Source organism: Ochotona curzoniae, unplaced genomic scaffold (assembly GCF_017591425.1).
Source record: "Ochotona curzoniae isolate NIBS_2020 unplaced genomic scaffold, NIBS_Ocur_1.0 scaffold_4701, whole genome shotgun sequence".
NCBI classification, from domain to species: domain Eukaryota; kingdom Metazoa; phylum Chordata; class Mammalia; order Lagomorpha; family Ochotonidae; genus Ochotona; species Ochotona curzoniae.
Window position 1 is genome coordinate 18,993,065 of NW_024467122.1, and position 19,049 is coordinate 19,012,113.

At 50.7% G+C, this 19,049-nt stretch overlaps 1 protein-coding gene across 1 annotated transcript in view; it reads left to right on the top strand.

Annotated features, from left to right (window-relative positions):
• Positions 1 to 19,049, top strand: part of NID2 (nidogen 2) — a 67,997-nt gene that overhangs the window by 21,777 nt on the left and 27,171 nt on the right. The window contains exons 4-8 of the mRNA XM_040970014.1: positions 504 to 1,159; positions 10,384 to 10,533; positions 11,970 to 12,215; positions 13,657 to 13,857; positions 15,385 to 15,615. Of these exons, the coding sequence (XP_040825948.1) occupies positions 504 to 1,159; positions 10,384 to 10,533; positions 11,970 to 12,215; positions 13,657 to 13,857; positions 15,385 to 15,615 (1,484 nt within the window). The remainder of the gene's footprint in view (positions 1 to 503; positions 1,160 to 10,383; positions 10,534 to 11,969; positions 12,216 to 13,656; positions 13,858 to 15,384; positions 15,616 to 19,049) is intronic.

Below are 19,049 nucleotides of genomic sequence, written 5' to 3' on the forward strand. Positions count from 1 at the left end.
GCTAGCATGTCAGTTGCCTTTTATTAGATGGTGTTAATATACTAGGAAAATTCCAAATATGGTCCCAAAGAGTTTCTTCGGGTTGAAATAAAATGGCTGGGGTGGGTGTGCAGCACAGTAGCTAAGACCCTGTTTGGGATGCTAACATCCCATGTGCAGGTGCCTGGGAGTGAGTCCTGGCTCTGCTTCTAATCCCGGCTTGCTGCTAATGTGCACCTAAGAGGCAGCAAGCAGCTGATGGCCCAAGTGCCTGGCTCGCTGCCCCCCATATGGGAGACCGGATGGAGTCCCAGGACCCTGGCTATGGTCTGGGGCAGCCCCGGCTATTGCAGGCATTTGGGGAGTATAGCAGTGGATGGATTGTGTGTGTGTGTGTGTGTGTGTGTGTGTGTGTGTGTGTGTGTGTGTCTCCCTGCTTTTCAAAGAGATAGATAAAATAAATGAAACTTCAGTAGGGTGAGGAGGTGTTTCCGTAACAAATGAGCTATTTCCTTCTTATTTAGGCTGAGCAACGTGGGCATTCCGGGCCTGTGGGCTTTCCACATCGGCAGCACCTCCCCGTTGGACAATGTCCGGCCCGCAGCAGTGCACTCATCGGCTCCCCAGAAACATCCCCTGAGCCAGGCCGCAGCCCTGAAGGCCGACTACACTGAGGAGAGTCTGGACTATTACGAGGAAAACGAGGAGGAAGTGGAATACCCGCCGGCCGAGCCTGGGGCCGCCTCCTCGCATGCTCACGGTGCGGTGGATGTTGCCTTCCAGCCCAGCACCAACTTGGGGCCCGTGGTGGGGGACCTGGCTCCCCCAGACTCTGAGCCTGCCTCCTCTCTGCCACATCTAGCATCAAGCCAGCGACCATACTACCCGCCATCAAAATCTGCCACTCAACTGAAACAGGCCTCTTGGCCAGCGGAGGGAGATGGCCAGGACTTGAATCCCCGATCCCGTCCTTTGGACCAGACAGGGAACTCGGGGACTCCTTTCCAGGAAGTCCCCACACTGTACCCCGATGGAGGGCATGCGCCTTCGGAGAGGGCCGGGCCTGCAGACGGCGCAGAAGCGGGCCTGCCGCGTGCCTCCGTCCCCACCTCCTTACCTCTTGCCAGTGGAGGACACTACGTGGGGGGTGTGGAAGAGGATGTGACCTCCAATGCTGAGGGTGAGTGCCGTTCTCCCCACAGTACGCGGGTTTCACAACTACTGGCCGCGTTGCTCAGGGCTGCTGCCATTTCCCTGGCACACCCCTGAGCCAGGGGCCAGGTCCCACAAGGGGAAAGTCGCGGGCCAATTTTCACTCGGTGTTGTTAAGGAGAGGGAGTTTCTTTTGCCAAGGAAAACTTGGCCGGCAGATTCCTTTGGAGTCTCTTGACCATTAATCATATGTGGAGTTTTTATTATTATTATTATTATTATTTTAAACTCTGTGGGCCTCATGAGGTGGGTGGGGGCGGGGAGAGCTGGTGCTACAATGGAATGAAGAATTTCAGTTTGAGAGTTGGGCAAGGTCACAGTGGCTGGAGGCTTCTGGTACGTTCCAGAAACCCAAATTTCCAGCCACAGGCTGTGTTGGCTCAACAGGAGGACCCTGTTGCTGGCCTGGCTTGTGTGGGGGAGGAGAGTCCCTGTGGGGGAACGTTAGGGAACACCTGTGTGTGTGTGTGTCATTTCTGGTTCATGGCCGTGCAGCTGTGGCGTTCAGCTCCCTGGAGCCTTGTCCTCATTTTGGAGAATCTGACTGGAATAGGAGGAGAGGAGGGAGTCAGAGGAGAGAGTGCCGTTAGTCGGGACGCAAGCCCTGGTCCCCTCCCTTCCTGGGATGGGCCTGTCATGGCCGCTCTCTTCTCTCTCCTGATCTGCCCATCTGACCCTAGACAGGAGGAAAGGGGTCAGAGGTGAAGTCCTTTTCCTTTGTTCTACCCCAAATTTTCCTATTTCCCATCCTTGCTGGGATGGGGGGATGGGAAGGGGCAGTAGGGGGAAGCTGTCTCAGCAAAGAGAACCTTCTGGGTTCTTCTGGCTTGGTCTGGAGCAGCAGGATTTTGACTGAAGAAGAAAATGCTTTCTGATGAAGGAGGGCATGGCTGAGGTGTACAGAGCAGGGGGGACGCATTGGGCATTGGGCGCTGGGCGTTGGTGTCCGGTGTCAGTAGAATTTCTGGCTGTCAGGTTGTGTGAACTGAGGTAATTTCTGTAGCTCACAAGCCTCCATCTTCTCCAGACTTTGTTGGGAGGATTCCCACTGTAATGTGGTGTGGATTCCCGGTGTCTGTGTAGGTTGTCTCTTAAATCATGGTGGCTGCAGTTATCAGTGTTAGAAACTTTAGCCCCGTGGGAGCAGGTGGGGGTTGGGTGGGACATTAAGGGCATGCTCGTTAGGTGGTTCTGCCTTCCTGTGTGCCTGAGGATTGGAGGGTGCAGCCAGTGTTGGGAGGCTTCCCACCCTTCAGGTACCCACGTCGTTTCAAAAAATGCTGAATGTGAATCTTTAAGGGAAGCGAGTATTCGGGATTTTCATGAAGCGAATTTGAGGCCAAGAGGCATTTCTGAGCAGCCTGGGCAGGGAAGGGTGGGAAGAGTTGGCCATATCGAAAAGCAGCCCCCTAGGTCATCCGGTGAGGAGCTGGCGGGGACTTGTGTGGTGAGCGAGGCTTGGACTGCCAGCGTGTGGTGTGCGTGCCTGGAAGGACCTTCCAGGGTGCGGGGAGCTATGACTGGGACATTTATCAGCTGCTGGATGGAGGCGCCCACTGACATCTTAGAAATAACCAAATGCATTTGGAAAACAGTTGATGAGTCCACTGAGATATTTAGGGGAAAAAGATCTAACTAAGATGTTTTGAACCTTGGAGAAAAAACCAGAGAGGCATTTCTAAGAGGATTTAGAAATGTATAGTCTAGAAGCATGAAATAATTCAATAACTTGAGGAAAGGGTGGTGGATTGTTATTATCTTTTTTAAATAGAGCATTGATGCCCCAGAGGGTCATCAGAGAAACCTGGCCTCCCCCTGCGCTGAGTAGCAGCTGCGAGAACCGGCCCCACCCTCCCATGGAGGGAGCTGAAAGCACGCGGGCTTTGGTGCCAACTGACCTTCAGCTTGCTTCTCAGCTCTGTCCTGTACTTGGATGCAAAACATGTGCTCTGTTTGACCCGCACACGCCTCAGCTGTAAAAGAGAGACAACACAGGCCTCCTTGTGGAGTGGTGAGAATCCCAGTTGGGCCAGGGAAATGCCAGCCCTACGGTAAAGCCTGTTTAAGCTCCATAGTGGACATAGTGCTAAAACAGGATAAAAAGATTGAGTCCTAGAAAAATCTCTTCTTTGTTTTTCTTTCCAGGGAGCCTTCTTACAGATTTTTCTTTTCCATCTGAACTCTAGATTCCTTTCAGATTGTGTCTGCTCCAAGCAGAATCAGTTACCGTGCGTTTGGCCTCAGGGATGTCCACTGCTTGTTTGTTTCCATCAGCCTTAGAACCAGTAACACCGACACTTCATTTCTCTCTGTGGGAGGTAGGGGAGGAGGGGAAGATCTTGTTTTTCCAGACAGCCTCAGTAGCTTTGCGTGTGTGCATTTTTTTTATGTGTGTGTGCATTTTAAAGATTTATTTTACTTTTATTTGAAAGACTTAATTGCTGAAAGAAGGAGAGACAGAGATCTTCCATCTGTTAGTTCACTCTTCAAATGGCTGCGATAGCCGGAGCTGTGCCAATCTGAAGCTGGGAGGCAGGAGCTTCTTCCAGGCCTACCGTGCAGATACAGGGTCCTAAGGACCTGAACTACACTATGCTGCTTTCCCAGGCTATTGATGGAAAGCTGGGTCGGAAGTGGAGCAGCCAGGACACAAGCTGGCTCCCCTATAGAGTGCCAGAGCTGCAGGCAGAGGGTTAGCCTCCTACGCCATGGTGCTGACCCCACATTTCAAGTTATTTGAGTGGCAGAGGGACAGACAAGGTGCTTCCATTTGCCAGTTAACTTCCCAAACGCCCACAACAACTGTATCTGGACCAGGTGGAAACCAGGAGCTAAGAACTCGATGCAAGGCTCCCACGGGGAGGCAGAGACCTAGCCGACTGAGCCATCCCTGGGGCCTCTCAGGGTCTGCGTCAGGATTAAGAAACTGGATTAGGAGCAGAGCTGAGAATGAACACCAGGCACTGTTATATGGGCTGCAGGATCAGATGCCCCTGCCACCCCAGTAGTTCTGATATAAGCTCCTATTAAGCTCCTGCCTCTTAGCTAGCACTGGTGGAAGTTGTGGCTGGCATTTCTTGAGTGCCTGTAACTGTCCAACAAGACGCTCTGCTTCTGAGTGCACTGTCAGAGTCAGTCCTCGGGACAGCCTGGTGAGGGTGACCATGTCATCTTTCCCATCGTACACAGGTGAAAGCTAAAGTTACCTCGGAAGAGGCCAACTCAGATGGTAACAAAAGCAGGAAAGAACCAGAAAGCTGAGAGGGAGCCCGGCTAAGGGCTCTGTAAGGAGGGGCTGCTGGAACCAGGCCTTGGAGTCAGGGTCTGTGGCAAGAGAGAGGAAAGATGTGAGGAGAGTGGTGTCGGAGAAGGAGGTATTGGAACTGCACGGGGGAGACTGACCCTGGCAAGCATGTTACCACGCTGTGGCAGCATGACAGGGAAGCCTAATTTAATGTCAGTCTGCAAGGTAGATTAGAAAGAGACAGGGGTGCCAGCTTTGAGAAAACTCACGCCTCAGGTGTTTGTAGTCCGGCTGGGATCCCATCCTGTCCTGTTTGGGTGGCAGCGTGCTGGGTGGGGGACGATGAGCAGGGATTTTCCCAGGGTCCTCCCCACCTCCTGTCTTGTGGTTTTGGGAAGCACTAAGGAAGTGTATGGCTCCCTCTGCTACCACCCTTGGTGACACTGGGCAGGTGCCACTGCCCAGCCCAGCGCTGCACGAGTAAAATCCTCCCGTCCAGTTGTTCCTCCTGGTTGCAGAGGGGCTGTGGACAGCAGTGTCCTCCATCCCTGTGAGTTTACCTGCCTGGAATCCTGTTCCTTTACCAAAAGTGGAAAGAGAGTCTGGTGACGTGGTAACAGCTGATGCAAATGTACCCCTACCCCCAGATCCTCACTGCTGGTCCAAGAGGGGTCACCATGGACCACACCCATACATCCCAAATAAGTAAGATGCACATTCCATTGTTGTTCATTATAAAGTCAGATGAAAATATCCTTTTAATATTTATATTTATTTGAGAAGCAGAGACAGGTCTTCCATCTGCTGGTTCCATTCCTCAACTGCCTGCAACAGCCAGGGGCTGGGCCAGGCCAAAGCCAAGAACCATATCTAGGTTTCCCACATGGCTGATGGGGCCCAAGTCCTTGAGCCATGTCCTGCTGCTCCTAGGATACATATCAGCAGAAAGTGGGAAGCAGGAAGCTGAACCAGGTCTCAAACCCAGGCACTCCTTATGGGATGCTGGCTTCCAAAGCAGTGCCTTAACCACCGCAACAAATGTCAACTCTTGTTTTTCTAAGTAGTCCATCATTCTGGAAGGAGGGGCCACTTAGGAGAACATGTCCTGATGGAAATGTCCATTCTTTCCTGGAAGAAGCAGGAAGTGGTGTTAGAAGTAGAAGCTGCTTCCCCGACCACAGGGCACCCAGACACAGCACACTGCCTCCTGGGGAAGTGGGCTCAGTCCTCCCAGTACAGCCTGGCCAGACCCTGCCATGCAGAGGGTAGGCAGGCCGAGCACAGAATACGAGTGCCCAAGTGTTTCTGGAAAAGTGTCGAGGGAAATATGGGCTTGGGCACAGGCAGAACAGGGCTTTCCATATTTGTTAAAAATTCCTAGTTAGGACAAGTTTCAGGGAATTTGGCAATGCCTTGTTTGTTTTCTCCGAGCTGTCCCCACCCCGTTTTGCTTTCTATTAAAGGATATGAGAAGAGTAAAGAAAAGCATTGCATGGGACACAAAGAGTGAGGTTTTTTTTTTTAAAATAAATATGTCCTTGTGTTGGGATTCCTTTAACAGCTCTCACACCTCAATGAACATTTGGTGACCAATAGAGCTGACTGCAGTGGGCCCAGTGTCCACCACACCTCAGTGCCCCGAGATGCTGGCTTGCCTGTCACTCTGTTGTTGCAAATGGTGGGTCCAGGATGGGCTGGCTGCAGCCAACCAGTGTGGGTAAGGTCAGAAAAGAGGAAGCCATGAGCTGACGACCCTGCTTCTCCAGGGGTGAGCTCCACACCACCCGTATGTAGCTCACCGGCGCCCCGTGTTGAACACATTGATTCCCAAGCTTCATTCTCTGAGCCACTAATCTGCATGTTTGTTTCTAAACCCACATCTTTTGTTTTTTTCTGAAATCTACTGAACTTGAGTACTGCTGGTGTAACGGGAGGATAATTTCTGTGTATTCTCAGTTTTCACATCTGTAAAATGGAGACGTGATCTTTTCACCTAAATGGGAAAATGTGGAGTAATACCTGAGTTGGAAAATGAAATCAAACCTAAGTTTAATTTGGTGCAAAACAATTTTGAAATCCATACATACAAAAACTTCTTGAAAAAATTCATATCATGAGCACAGTATGCAGAGATTTCAAAAGTATACAGAAGTAAACTTCTGCAATTCCATTTTCCGTGAACTTTTTGAAGTGTCCCTTATACACGGAAAAGGATGGCCCAAAGGGGGCCCAATCAAGGACCACTGTGATGAAAACGTGCCACGTTTCTTTGGACATTCATTTGCCATCCCCTGCAGCGGGGACCCAGAGCTTGAGCACAAGCCTTCAGGTGGCTGGCTGGCTGGCTGGCTGGCTGGCTGGCTGGCTTTGAGCAGAGCCCCAGTTCCCACAGATAACCAAGAAGTCACCTGGGCCACAGATCTGGGGTGTCTAGTCTTGTGCAGCCCACTGCTGCCTGCCGGTCACCTTCCTCTCCCTCAGGGCAGGTGCTCCCTGCTGGGCTTTAGCCTGACCCCCAACCCCAAGGCACCTTTTCGGGGTGTGCACTGCAGCGGCTCAAGGACCTGTGGGCCGGAAATACTGACTTCCAGCTCTCAGTGAGCTTACCAGCCGCCTCCCACCTTCTCGTACCTTCTCCCTGTCCACAGCTGCTCACTTGCAGGAAGCTCCTTCACTGCACAGATGCACAGTCCCAGTTTCTGAGATTTCCAGCTCTCCCATGTGTCGCTCTCTTCGTGATGGGGCTTGTGACCAGCGGGTAAAGCCAGCCAGTTCATGGGGTCTGCCCTCACCCAGCTGCAGGTGGCAGGTCTGAGGCAAAGGGGGCTTAGGTTTTGCATTTTCGGTGTCATCTCAGGTGACCCTGGAATCCACCAGGGAGAAAATCCCCTGTAAAGGTCAGAGAGGTTCCTGTCCAGGCTAGGGTGTGTGTCTCCCACACTTCTGCACAGCAGCAACGCTCTCTCCCTTCCCAAGAGTTTCTCTCTCTCTCTCTTTTTCCTGCATGGCTCTTACCACACCCATCCTACCAAACAGTTGTGTATTGGCTGCTGCCCAGGACAAATTGGTGTGGTACAGAAACTTTCACTTCTCTTGGTCCCTGGTATGTCTCCAGTTACTAGATGTAGCTCTAGAGCCAGGCCTAGAGTGCTCAGTAGACGTGGATGAAATTGTTTCCAGTGAGTGGAAGAGAATTGCAGAAAGGCATTTCTCTGGCCTAACTAGCTGCCTCTGGTGTCCCTGTGCAGGTGTGGAAGAGGAATTAGGGAGTGTTCAATTCCTCAGTTAGGAGCGAATTCCTCTTTGCTGTCCGGGGGAGGGAAGAATGTGTTCTTGGATCAGTGGGTTCCATCCAAAAACTACAGCTCTCCCGGGTTAGCTTGCCAATCAGTAGTTAAGTCATCGTAATTAAATTTGAGTCTTGTGATTTCCTTCGTGGGAACATTAGGGCATGGTTGCTTCATAGAAAAATAGAGTCTGGTTTCCAATGAACTTGTGTTGCCTTTCTTTAGTTGCTTAGGTAAAAGCTGTGATCACTCCTGGTGCTTTTGTGAAACTGAAGCGCTATTCTGTATCCACGGTCTGTGCTCAGAACCCAGCAGCACCTGTTTCATAACCCCGTCCTAGAACGGGCGTTGGCAGGGAATATACTTTTGCGAAGTCGCTGACAGGAGGCATCCCTGTCGTTTCCTTGAGATGCGGGCAGTGCACTGGGTAGTTTGGTTTAACTTTCGTTTGCTTGCCTCAGAACCTTGATGCTTTACAGCTGCCTCAGGTTGCCATGGTGCTCAGGAACAGATGATGAAAGACTTTTGGCAGAGCAGGTGTGAGGATGGGGTGCTAACTCAGGAAACTGAGGCAGGCAGAGTGTTTCCATGGGTTCCTAACAGCCACCTGCATGCTGGCTGAGGGTGGCTTGGAGCCTGGGTCCTTCCAAAGCTGTTGTGTGCCCCCTTGTGTCTTGGGGAGTCCCGGGGGTGATACTGCACCCCCGTGTATAGGTCCCCTAAGGGTGTGCGCGGCCGTGGCTACCTGAGCTGTAGACGAGGCTCCGACACACCCCGGTGGCTTGCTGTTCTTTCTGCTCAGAATGCCTTTTGCTGTCTCCATGGGTGGGCAGTGATGGCACGCTCCACTTCTGTCCTGAGCTGTTCTGTTTCTGTCTTGCCTTTTTTTTCTTTTCCATTTTTCTGATTTTTGTAAAGAAGTGAGTTATGCTTAATTTTCTATTTTTATCAAGCTTGAATTTCTCAGCCAAGTAAGTCATCAGGCCCCATATCCTGTCTTGAGTGGCTGACTGCAGCCTCACTGTGGCCCTCATCTGATCTTCCACTTCACTCACGGTGACTCAGTGGTGGTGTTGGCCCTGGGCTTGGCGCTGCCTGCAGTGCCCACTGCACGTGGCACTCAACACAGTCTGGAAGTAAGCGCCATGGCGGCTCTGCCTTCTCACCCAGCGTGTTGCAGGATTTGCCGATAGCTTGTTCTGCCACAGACCCTCAGTGGTAAATCCGGACTTGGTGCTTTGCTGCTGAGGTCTACGCTGATGAACCCCGAATCCAACACCTTGTAAGCTGGCGCTCAGGTTGTGGGCACTTTGTCCCCCTGGAGGGGTGAGGGTGAGTAATGGTGAAGATGCCAGAACCAGGCTGCCTGGGGCCAAGATCCCACCAGTGCCATCCACTGCTGTGTCCTTCCCGTGAGTCCCGGCCTCTTGGACTGCAGAGCAGGGGGGTACAGCATCCCAGGGCTCCTCTGGGAACCTACGTGTGGAGGGGAACCTGGAACAAGCTCATGTTGAGTGTGTTATCTGTGTGTTTGCTGATGCAAGTCAGCAGAGCCTCCTGGTGCTGGGTTTCCTTCCATTTGTTTGTTTTCTGCTGAGATCCTGGGTAAAACAGATGCCTTCCTTCCCTTCATATTACCTCCCTTTTAGACCAAAACACGGGACTCGGCTCCAACCGAGTTTTTCCTAGCAGAGCGTGTCGCTCTTCCTTGGCAGCTGGCCCTGGGGCGTCTCACAGGAGAGCTACACGCCACCTTTGCCCCATCAGTCAGATTCAGAAATCTCATCCTGCCCCCGGGCCTGCTGGGGCTGTGCTGGCTCGGGCATAGTCCTCAGGGTCCCGGGAGAGGGCACCCTCTGTCCAGCCATGCCCGCCTCCTGGACACGGGCATTTGCATCCTCCCCACCCCTCCGTAAATCCCGTTTCTGGGCAGCACAAATGGTCCTCTTTTATCTTATTTTGCAGTGGAAGACACAGTTCCTGTAGTGTTGAGTCTAGCCTGGGCCACCAAGGTTTTCTAGACAACCTACACCTGCTTCCCCTCTCTACTCTCGAATGGGTACCATGCTGTGTGTCCGTCACACTAAACCCCCCAAAGGGCCTGGAGTATGTTCATAGCTGAATTTGCAGTCTCTTCCCCCATGTTCTCCGTTTCTGTCAGGTCACTGCATCTGTTCCTTCTTCCAGGTCCCATTCTGTTGAGGGGAAAGGAAAAGGTAGTTAGCAAGGCCAGCTGTAGTCTATTGGTCTTAAATTCATGGTTCCCTAAAAAACAAGATCGATTGAACATAATCCACATCTGTCTTCCTCTCAGGAGGTCACTGCTAGAAGGAACCCTGGGACATTGCTTCTGCCGGGCCCGCAAACATGGTGGTTTCCTAAAGTTCAGCCCAACATTGTACTTAATGGTTAGCTTCCTTTCGGCTGCCCGCAAACCACGGCGCTGCAGCCTCGGCCGCGGCAGACAGGAGCAGAAAGCGGAGCTGCTCGCCACGCGAATCCCGCCGATTCTCCCCAGCTGAAGGCGATTCCTGCCTCTTGCCTGTCCGACCCCACATGTGCATCCTGGGATCCACCAAAGTCACGAGGCAGGCGCGTGCTGGAGCTTGGCAGCCACCAATCCGCCCAGTCCCCAACATGCAAGTTTGTTTTACTTTGCAGTCTTCACCTACAACGGGGACCACAAGGAAACCTGCGAGCGCAACCACGGCCGGTGCTCCCCGCACGCCTTCTGTACCGACTACGCCACCGGCTTCTGCTGCCACTGCCAGTCCGGCTTTTACGGCAATGGGCAGCATTGCCTGGCAGAAGGTAAGCATGGAGTACAGGGGCCCTTAGGAGCTGTGCCGTGTGGACCCTGCCTCTCCCCCACGGGCTCGGACACTTGTCAGCAACTCGGAAAGTTGTCAGCAACTTTCTGGTGCTGCCTAAATATTCAAGGAATAAACAGCTATGGACAGATTTCCCAATATAAGGATTATTCAGAAAAGTCTCTGTCCTTTTTCGTTGGTTTTTCCCTTTTTGTTAGCTCATTAGAGTGGAGAGCAGAGGAGAGGAGAGGAGAGGAAAAGAGGGGGAAAAAATTGGATTTTTTTCTTTGCTACAAATTTTGAGCAGTGAGCTTGGTTTTTCGTTTGTTTGTTTGTTTTTTTTTTTTTTTAAGCTTTATTTTCTTATTATTGCAGTCAGATTTACAGAAAAGGAGAGAGAGGAAGATCTTCTGTCCACTGGTTTACTCCCCTAAGCGGCCGCAATGGCCGGAGCTAGGCTGTTCCGAAGGCAGGAGTTTCTTCCGGGTTTTCCACTCAGATGCAGGGTCCCAAGGCTTTGGGCCGTCCTCTGCTGCTTTTCCAGGCCACAAGTAGGGAGCTGGATGGAAAGTGGAGCTACTGAGATACAAACCAGCGCCCATATGGGATCCTGGTGGATGCAAGACGAGGATCTTAGCCACTAGACTATTACGCTGAACCTGTGAGCTATTCTTTTAAATGAAAGATTCGTTTGAAATACAGAGCTACAAAGAGAAAGGTCCACTGGTTCAGTCTCCAAACGGCTACAGCAACCGGAACTGGGCTAGGAGCTTCTTCCGGGTCTGCCACGTGGGTGTAGCAGCCCAGTCAGAGGGGACTTTGTTCACTGCTTTCCCAGGCATAGTAGCAAGGATCTGGATTGGAAGTGTGAATTGGAGTCCATATGAGATGTCTGCCACAGGCTTTGCCCACTATGCCACAATGCAGGCCCCAACGAGTGAGCTATTTTTTCTTAAAATAATCTTTCAGGTCTTTTATTTGAAAGAGTAACAGTGTGAGGGAGGGACAAAGACAGCTTCCATGCACTGGTTTACTCCCCAGGTGACCCAGGTGGGAAGGGTTGGGCCAGGGCAAGCCAAAGCCAGGAGGAGCCCAGGGCTCCACCCAGCTTACCCACCTGGGTGACACAGGCCCAAGTTCTTGGGCCGTCTTCCACTGCTTTCCCAGGCACGGTAGCAGGGAGCTGGATAGGGAGGGGCAACAAAAGCCAGGCCTCAGAGCAGCCCTTAGCTAGGGAGTGAGGTGTTGGAAGGGCTCAACTCCACACCACCGGCCCGAGAACCATTCCTCAGGTGGCTGATTAGCTAGGTGGGGGAAGGTTTGGAACCCTGGCTGATGCGTGAACTTGAGGAGCTGCCAGTTGGGTTGTGCTGTCCGTGGGCCCCTTCGCCCAGCCTGGGTGGATGGCCAAGCCTGAGAACATTTGCTGTCTTCTAGGGACACCTCATCGAGTCAACGGGAAGGTGAGCGGCCACCTCCGCGTGGGCAACACCCCCGTGCACTTCACCAACGTAGACCTGCACGCCTACATCGTGGGCAACGACGGCAGAGCCTACACGGCCATCAGCCACATCCCGCAGCCCGCAGCCCAGGCCCTGCTTCCCCTCACACCCCTCGGAGACCTCTTTGGCTGGCTCTTTGCTTTAGAAAAACCAGGCTCTGTGAATGGCTTCAGCCTCACAGGTGAGGAGGGCAGCCGGCTGGATCCCTGGGGTGCTGCCTAGGGCCTTTTTTCCAGGCAAGGAGCATGTGCCTGGCCGGAGAAGAACCTGGGTGTCCACCGCTTCCTGTCCGGTGTGTAGCTGGGGGATGGGCCTTACACATCTGGTCCTCCTGAAGGTGTTGTCTAAACCTTCTCCCAGCTGTTCTGAGAAACGGACCGAGGGCCGTAGGAACATCCCTGTCTTCTCAAGCTGCTTTGCTGAGGCATGCTTGTGTAATTGCCTCATTCTGCACACCTGTGCAGCAGGGCGGCCAGCTGCTGCTTGGAGGGCGCGTGCAGGAGGGTTTCCTCCTCTCCTCCCACCCTCGGGTCCCTGCACTGCTCCCATGGCGTGCGGCACACACAGTCACCCTCCCGTGCTGTGAGAAGGTGGGTTCTAAAGGTGTGGCCCCGGGGGTGGAGTCCTCAGGTGGGCTCCACCAGGAGCTCAGAGCAGAGGGTGGTGCTAGGGTTGGCTGTTGCTGGGCTGCTGCCCTGCCCATCCCACACAGGTTGTTTCTCTGGGCAGGAAACCAAACGCAGGGGGACAGGTTCTCTCTGCACTGCAGGTGCAGGGGTCTGCAGGAAAGCTCACGGACAGTGCTTGTAATTAGAAAATCATGTGTGTCCTTTTCAAAGTACTTTTGCACCCCAATAAACGTATCTCTAACTCAGTTTTCGCATGAATTTGGTTTTCAAGTACCAAATAGAGGAGCCTGTCTTTAGTCAAGGTTGAGTAAGGATCGAAAGCAGGCAGTGGGGTGCGTGTCTGGCATAGCAAGGAGGTGCTGTTGAGGATGCTTGCCTTTGGTATTTCAGTGCCTGGTTTCAAGTCCCAGTTCTGTGACCTTCCTGTTTACACCCTGGGAGGCAGCAGTGATGGGTCAGTGAACTGGGCCTCCTGCCACCCTTGGGAGACACACACTGACTTTCTGGGCCCCATATATCAGGCATCTGGGGAGTGAATTGGTGTATGGACTCTCTTCTTGAACTCCTCTGCCTTTTTTCTGCTTGAATATTAAAGGTAAGATAGAGTACACGAGCGAATTTCAGGTGATGTGTGTGTGCACGCGTCCGCACCCAAAATATTGCCATGACACACAGGCGAAAAATGTTTCATCTGAAACACAAATGTCAGTGGGTACCGTGGTTTGTTGTTGTTGTTGCTGTTTCCTTTTTTGCTAGATCTGACAGCCCTAGAGAAGTCACAGGTGCTCCCAGGCATTTGTCAGAAACCCCACTGTCCTCCCGAGAGAAGCAGTGGGAGGCGGGGCAGGTGCAGCCCCACTCCGTCTTGGGGATTTTGCAGGTTGGACTCTGTCTTGGATGTCCCTGGTCCCCTTAGGCAGCTGAAGCGGGTCTGACCTGGTGATGACTGAGGTGGCCTCTCTCGTCATCCTGTGCTAATGGTTTTCCCTCCAGGTGCCACATTCGTGCAAGACATGGAGGTCACGTTCTACCCGGGAGAGGAGAGGGTTCGCATCCTTCAGACGGCCGAGGGCCTCGACCCAGAGAACTATCTGAGCATGAAGACCAATATTGAGGGCCAGGTGCCTTATATCCCAGCCAACTTCACAGCCCACCTGGCTCCCTACAAGGAGGTTTACCACTACTCAGACTCAGGTACTCCTCATCAGTCTTCACATCCATTGGATGGGGGTGCTATCTCTCTCACTAGATGCGCGTGAGGATGAGATAGAATATTCTAGAACAGGCTGATGCATAAAATGAGCTTGAGATCGATTTTACTCTTGTTATTGTGCAATATTTAGTGAGCAGAGAGCTGCCTGCTCTGTACATGAGGGTGAACACCATCATCTGTAAGTGATGCAATGAAATCAATCCAGGATTGTCTCTGGGAGTAGCAAGGGTGGCACAATTGTACAGTTTGCAGCCCTTCTTCTTGGGACATTCCTGAGTACTGATGGTTAGAATTTGTTTGTCTTATATGACCTTATTTCAGCTATTGATCTCAGTCGGCTTTAAAAATCATAGAGATGCAGATGCATGGGGAGGGTAGAAGGTGAAACCCCTGAGCCTGTGGAACTGTACCATGAAAAATAAAAAAAATAAAATAAAATAAAATTTTTAACTAAAGCAGAATCCTAGAGATGCTAGATAGTGTTGTAAAATTAACGTGAGGTTTTAAATCATTCTAACTGGCCATTCAAGACTGACTGTTTAAAATCTGTGTGCTAGGGTATGGAACAGGCTTTGGCCTGGAGTTAATCCACAGGGCGCCCAGATTCCACATTAGAGGGAATTCTGATTACTACCTCGAGTTCCCAGTTCTAATTCTTGCTAATGTGGACCCCGAAGCATCAGTGATGGCTCAAGTAGTTTGGGCACTGCCCATGTGGGAGACCTGGTTTAGGTTTCTAGGTTGACGAGGCTCAGTCCTAGTCATTGTGGGCATTTAGGGAGTGAACCAGCAGATGCGAGTGGGTACTTTCTGTCTGTAAAGTGAATAATAACTCTAGAAATGTGTTAATGTCTGTGAGGAAGATAACCTCCCATGTGAGAGCCTCTTTTCTCATGTTGCAGACGGGAGAGTACACAGATCTGTGTACCCTTGCGCAGCCAGCCATGTGTGTCAGGTGTGATGTGTTTAAAATGCTGCCTGCATGCCAGAAGCTGTGTCAGTCTCGGCTGCTCTTCAGCAGCATGGGGGTTAGAATTATGCCTTGTCTTGGGTCCCTGCTTCTGTGACGAGAACTGGACACTAATGGAGATGGGAGGAAGAGGTTGGGCATCAGAGACTTGCTCTGTGCCCAGAGAAGCCAAGGGCCAGCTAACTGACTTGCACCCGACTCTCAGACTGAGAAATGGAAGGAACCATTGGAACCCTGAAGCCCTCTGCCTGGCAAGTGCCCACCTCTCAGGCGGTGTGCTGCACATGGTAGTGTCTTGCACATGGTAGCGTTCATTTTTTTGCAGCTGATGATAGCAGCAAGAGCAGCTCACCCTGCTCTCCAGCCCTGTGACTTAGTACGCATTCAGCTTCTTGGGATTCCCCTGCAACTTTCCCGTATAAAATCAAGGAGTTCCCAAGGGAACAGGTATAGACAAAACACACCCCACAGAAACATGTCTACGTGTAAGATTTTTAAAAACTTACCTAGGAATGCCTGTGTGATGTGTCTGTTGCAGCTATCACCTCCACGAGTTCCAGAGACTACTTCCTCACATTTGGTGCAGTCAACCAAACGGGCTCCTACCGCATCCAACAGAATATCACTTACCAGGGATGCAGGCACGCACCCAGCCACCGCACCATCCCTGCCACCCAGCAGCTGACCGTGGACCGGGTGTTTGCCATGTACAGTGATGAAGAGGGCGTGCTTAGGTTTGCAGTTGCCAATCAGATTGGCCCCGTGGAAGGTAAGGCTTTCTGTGGTTACTAGAAGTGGACTTAGAATACTTTCCCAAGGCTCCTTATGATTGGTGCCTGGGGCTGGTTTGTACTGGCACCCACCTGTGTGCATACGTAGGGGATACCCCTGTGAACACGCTGGGGCCAAGGTAGGCCAAGCATTTGTGACCTTGTCACTACTGGGGTAAGTGTAGGGTGCTGTGTGCCCTGTGAGCAGGTGCAGGGAAGAAGTCTCCAAGAATTGTCATTTTAGCCAATGCTTAAAACAACTAACAAGATTTCACCAAACTAAATGGTGCAAAAAGCCAGGACTCGGATAAATACACCAGAATAGAAGGTCATGTTCAAAGAATTTACAGTCTAACATCATCATTTGTGATTAAACACTGGATGCTTTCCCATTAAGATGAAGAGTGGGCTCTTGCCACTTTCATTCAACATAGTACTGGGAATTCTAGCAGGGCACTTAGGCAAGAGTGTGAAACAAAAGGGACCCAAATTGAAAATGAAGAGGTAATGTTATTACTCTAACATAATCTTTTTCTAAAGGTCATTTTCCTCCTATTTTCATTTATTTAAGACTATCTGAGACAAAGAGGAAGAAAGGAAAAGAGGAATCATTTACCACTTTCCCCCGATGCCTGCAGTACCTGGGGCTGGGCTGGGCTAGGGTGGAGCTGGCTGCCCAGGTCTCAGTTTAGTCTCCCATGAAGGTGGCAGCAACCCGATTCCTCGAGTTGTCACTGCTGCTCTCTGGGGTCTGTCTGACCTGGAAGTAGAAATTGACTAAATCCCGGGAGGGAAGCCAGGTGCCCTCCCCCCACACCGGTTGGAGCCAGCTTAGCTACTGAGCCAAGCACCTGTCAGCTTTCATGTAGCAAATGACCAAATTGACTAAAGATTAATAAAACTAATGAACAACTTCTGCGATGTTGCAGGATACAGGATCGACAGATAATTAATTTTATTTCATTTTGCAATGAGTGAGCTCAGAGTGAAATTTCAAAAGTACAGTTCTCAGGGAACGAAACTTATACATAATGCAGTGTTTATAAACTTAAACCTACCGTACATGTTTGAATACATTTTAAAAAGATCTAAATAGGAAACTACTTCAAAAAGTTTGTGGAAAATGGAATTAAAAGGTAATGTGAATTTTATGTTACCTTTTTGAAGACTGCTCACTGATAAGAGGTTCTGTGTTCATGAATCGGGAGACTTAATATTATTTTTTAAAAAGATTTATTTATTTGAAAGGCAGAGTTGTGATGTGGAGTAAGGGAGCTTCCAGCCACTGTTCATGTCCTAAGTGGCTGCCACAGCCAAGGCTAGGCAATACCGAAGCAAGGAACTTCATCCGGGTCTCCCACATGGGTGCAGGAGCCCAAGCACTTGGCCCATCTGCTGATGCTTTCTCCATTCATTAGCAGGGGGTCACATGCAAAACAGAGCAGCTGGGACTCAAACCAGTGCCCACATGGGATTCTGGCATCACAGGCAGAGGCTTAATCCACTGCGCCACAATGCTAGCCCAAGGACTTGATAATATTAAGATGACATTTGTCTGCCAGTACAACACAGTGCTCAGAGTCCCAGCTGTCTTCTTTACAGAATTTGGCAAGCTGATCACAAAAAAATTCAAGCAACCCAGGACAGCCCAAAACAAGCTTGAGAAATCACAAATGTGTAAAATGTGTTCTTCTCAGTTTGAAAGTTTAGAGAAATCTGACCAGTGTGGTCCTGGCGGAAAGGCAGACGTACAAAGCAATGGGACAGAAGTTACACACCAGAATAGATGGACGCATGTCCCCTTTTTGACAAATGGCGCTGAGACAACTAAATTCCAAATGCACAAGAAGAAAAGTAGACCTGCTCCACAACATGTGTGAAAACTAACTTAAAATGAGCCAAACTTCTAGAAGAAAACATTTGAGCAAATTTTTGTGAGTTTGAATTTGGCGATGCTTTCCTTGGCAAGACATTCATTTTAAAGGTGCCCCCCCACACACACACAAAGAGTATCACAAAGTTTAAATGTGGTTTAAAAGGGACCTTATTGATGAAATGGAAATGCAGCCCATGGAATGGAAGACACCATTGGCAAATCACTGTCAGTAAATAATTTGCTCTGGAACAAGAAAAGTGCTCCTACAACTCGGACACCTAAATTAAATGACCTGCTCAGGACCCAAGTGGGCCTTTCTCCAAAAACATCTGCAGGCGCCCATCATCCTTAGTCATGAGGGAAACGCAGGTCCAAGCTGCCGTGAGATACAGCCTGTCATCGCGTGGGTGACTATAATGGGAAGCGTGCTAGCAAGTACTGGTGAGGATGAGGGGTAAGCAGGTGTCTCATCCATCAGAGGGGTGGGAGTACAGCGCTGCAGCAGCTCTGAAAACAGCTCAACACAGTTACCATCCAGGCAGTTGCACTCCTAAATGTATGCCTAAGCTGAGTGAAAACAGGTTCCCTTGAAAAATACATATGGATTTAAAACAACTTAGCTAGCCAAAAAAGTAGGCTAAATGTCTGTCAACTGATAAGTCAAGAAAAAAAGACGGGGGCGGTCTTCAAAAACTTTGTGGAAATGCCTTTTATGAAACAACTACTCGTGGATTTCAAAGGGTTTTCCTTTTTTTTTTGGTACCAAATAAACTGCCATCTACCCTTTGAAGTCCTGATACAGCCATACCATGGAACATTATTTAGCCATAAAAAGCAAAGAAATACTGAATGATGCTGCAGCATGGATAAATCTTGAGAATATTATGCTGGGGCTGGCGTTGTGGTGCTGTGGGTTAAGCTGCTGCTTACGGTACCCCCATTCCGTACCCACGGTGTGCTTGTTTGAATCCTGGCTGCTCCACTTCTGATCAAGCTTCCTTCCTATGAATACACCTGGCAAGACAACAGTACTTGGACCCATGTGGGAGACCAGATGGAGTTCCTGGCTCCTGACTTTGGCCTGCCCCCATCCTAGGTGTTGGAAGATCTCTTTTTCTCTATCCCTCAAATATTATAGAATAAAATTTGTGTGCTGCATGAAGGTAGCCAGTCAGGAAGGACCGCATTCTGTGCGACTCCATGTGTCAGGAGTGCCCAGAAAGGCCAGTGCACAAAGATCCTGTGGTGATGGTTGCTTGGGGCTGGGATGTGATGGGGCGAGTTCAAGGGCACAAGGATCTGGGGAAGGACAATGAAAAAAAAAATGCTAAAACTTACTGTGATGATTGTGCACCTCTGACTAAAACCAGTTAGTGCATGGTATGGTGTGTGACTTATGTCTCAATGAGAGAAGAATGTATGCCAAAGAAACCTCTAAAACGGGGATTCTTAGCCATCAGTGCACCAGCTGTGGAGGTGGATTAAGAGGTGCAGGTCACATGGTGCTCAGGCAAAAAAGGCAAGCAGAGCCTTCCAGGCCTACTGCTGAGTGGATGG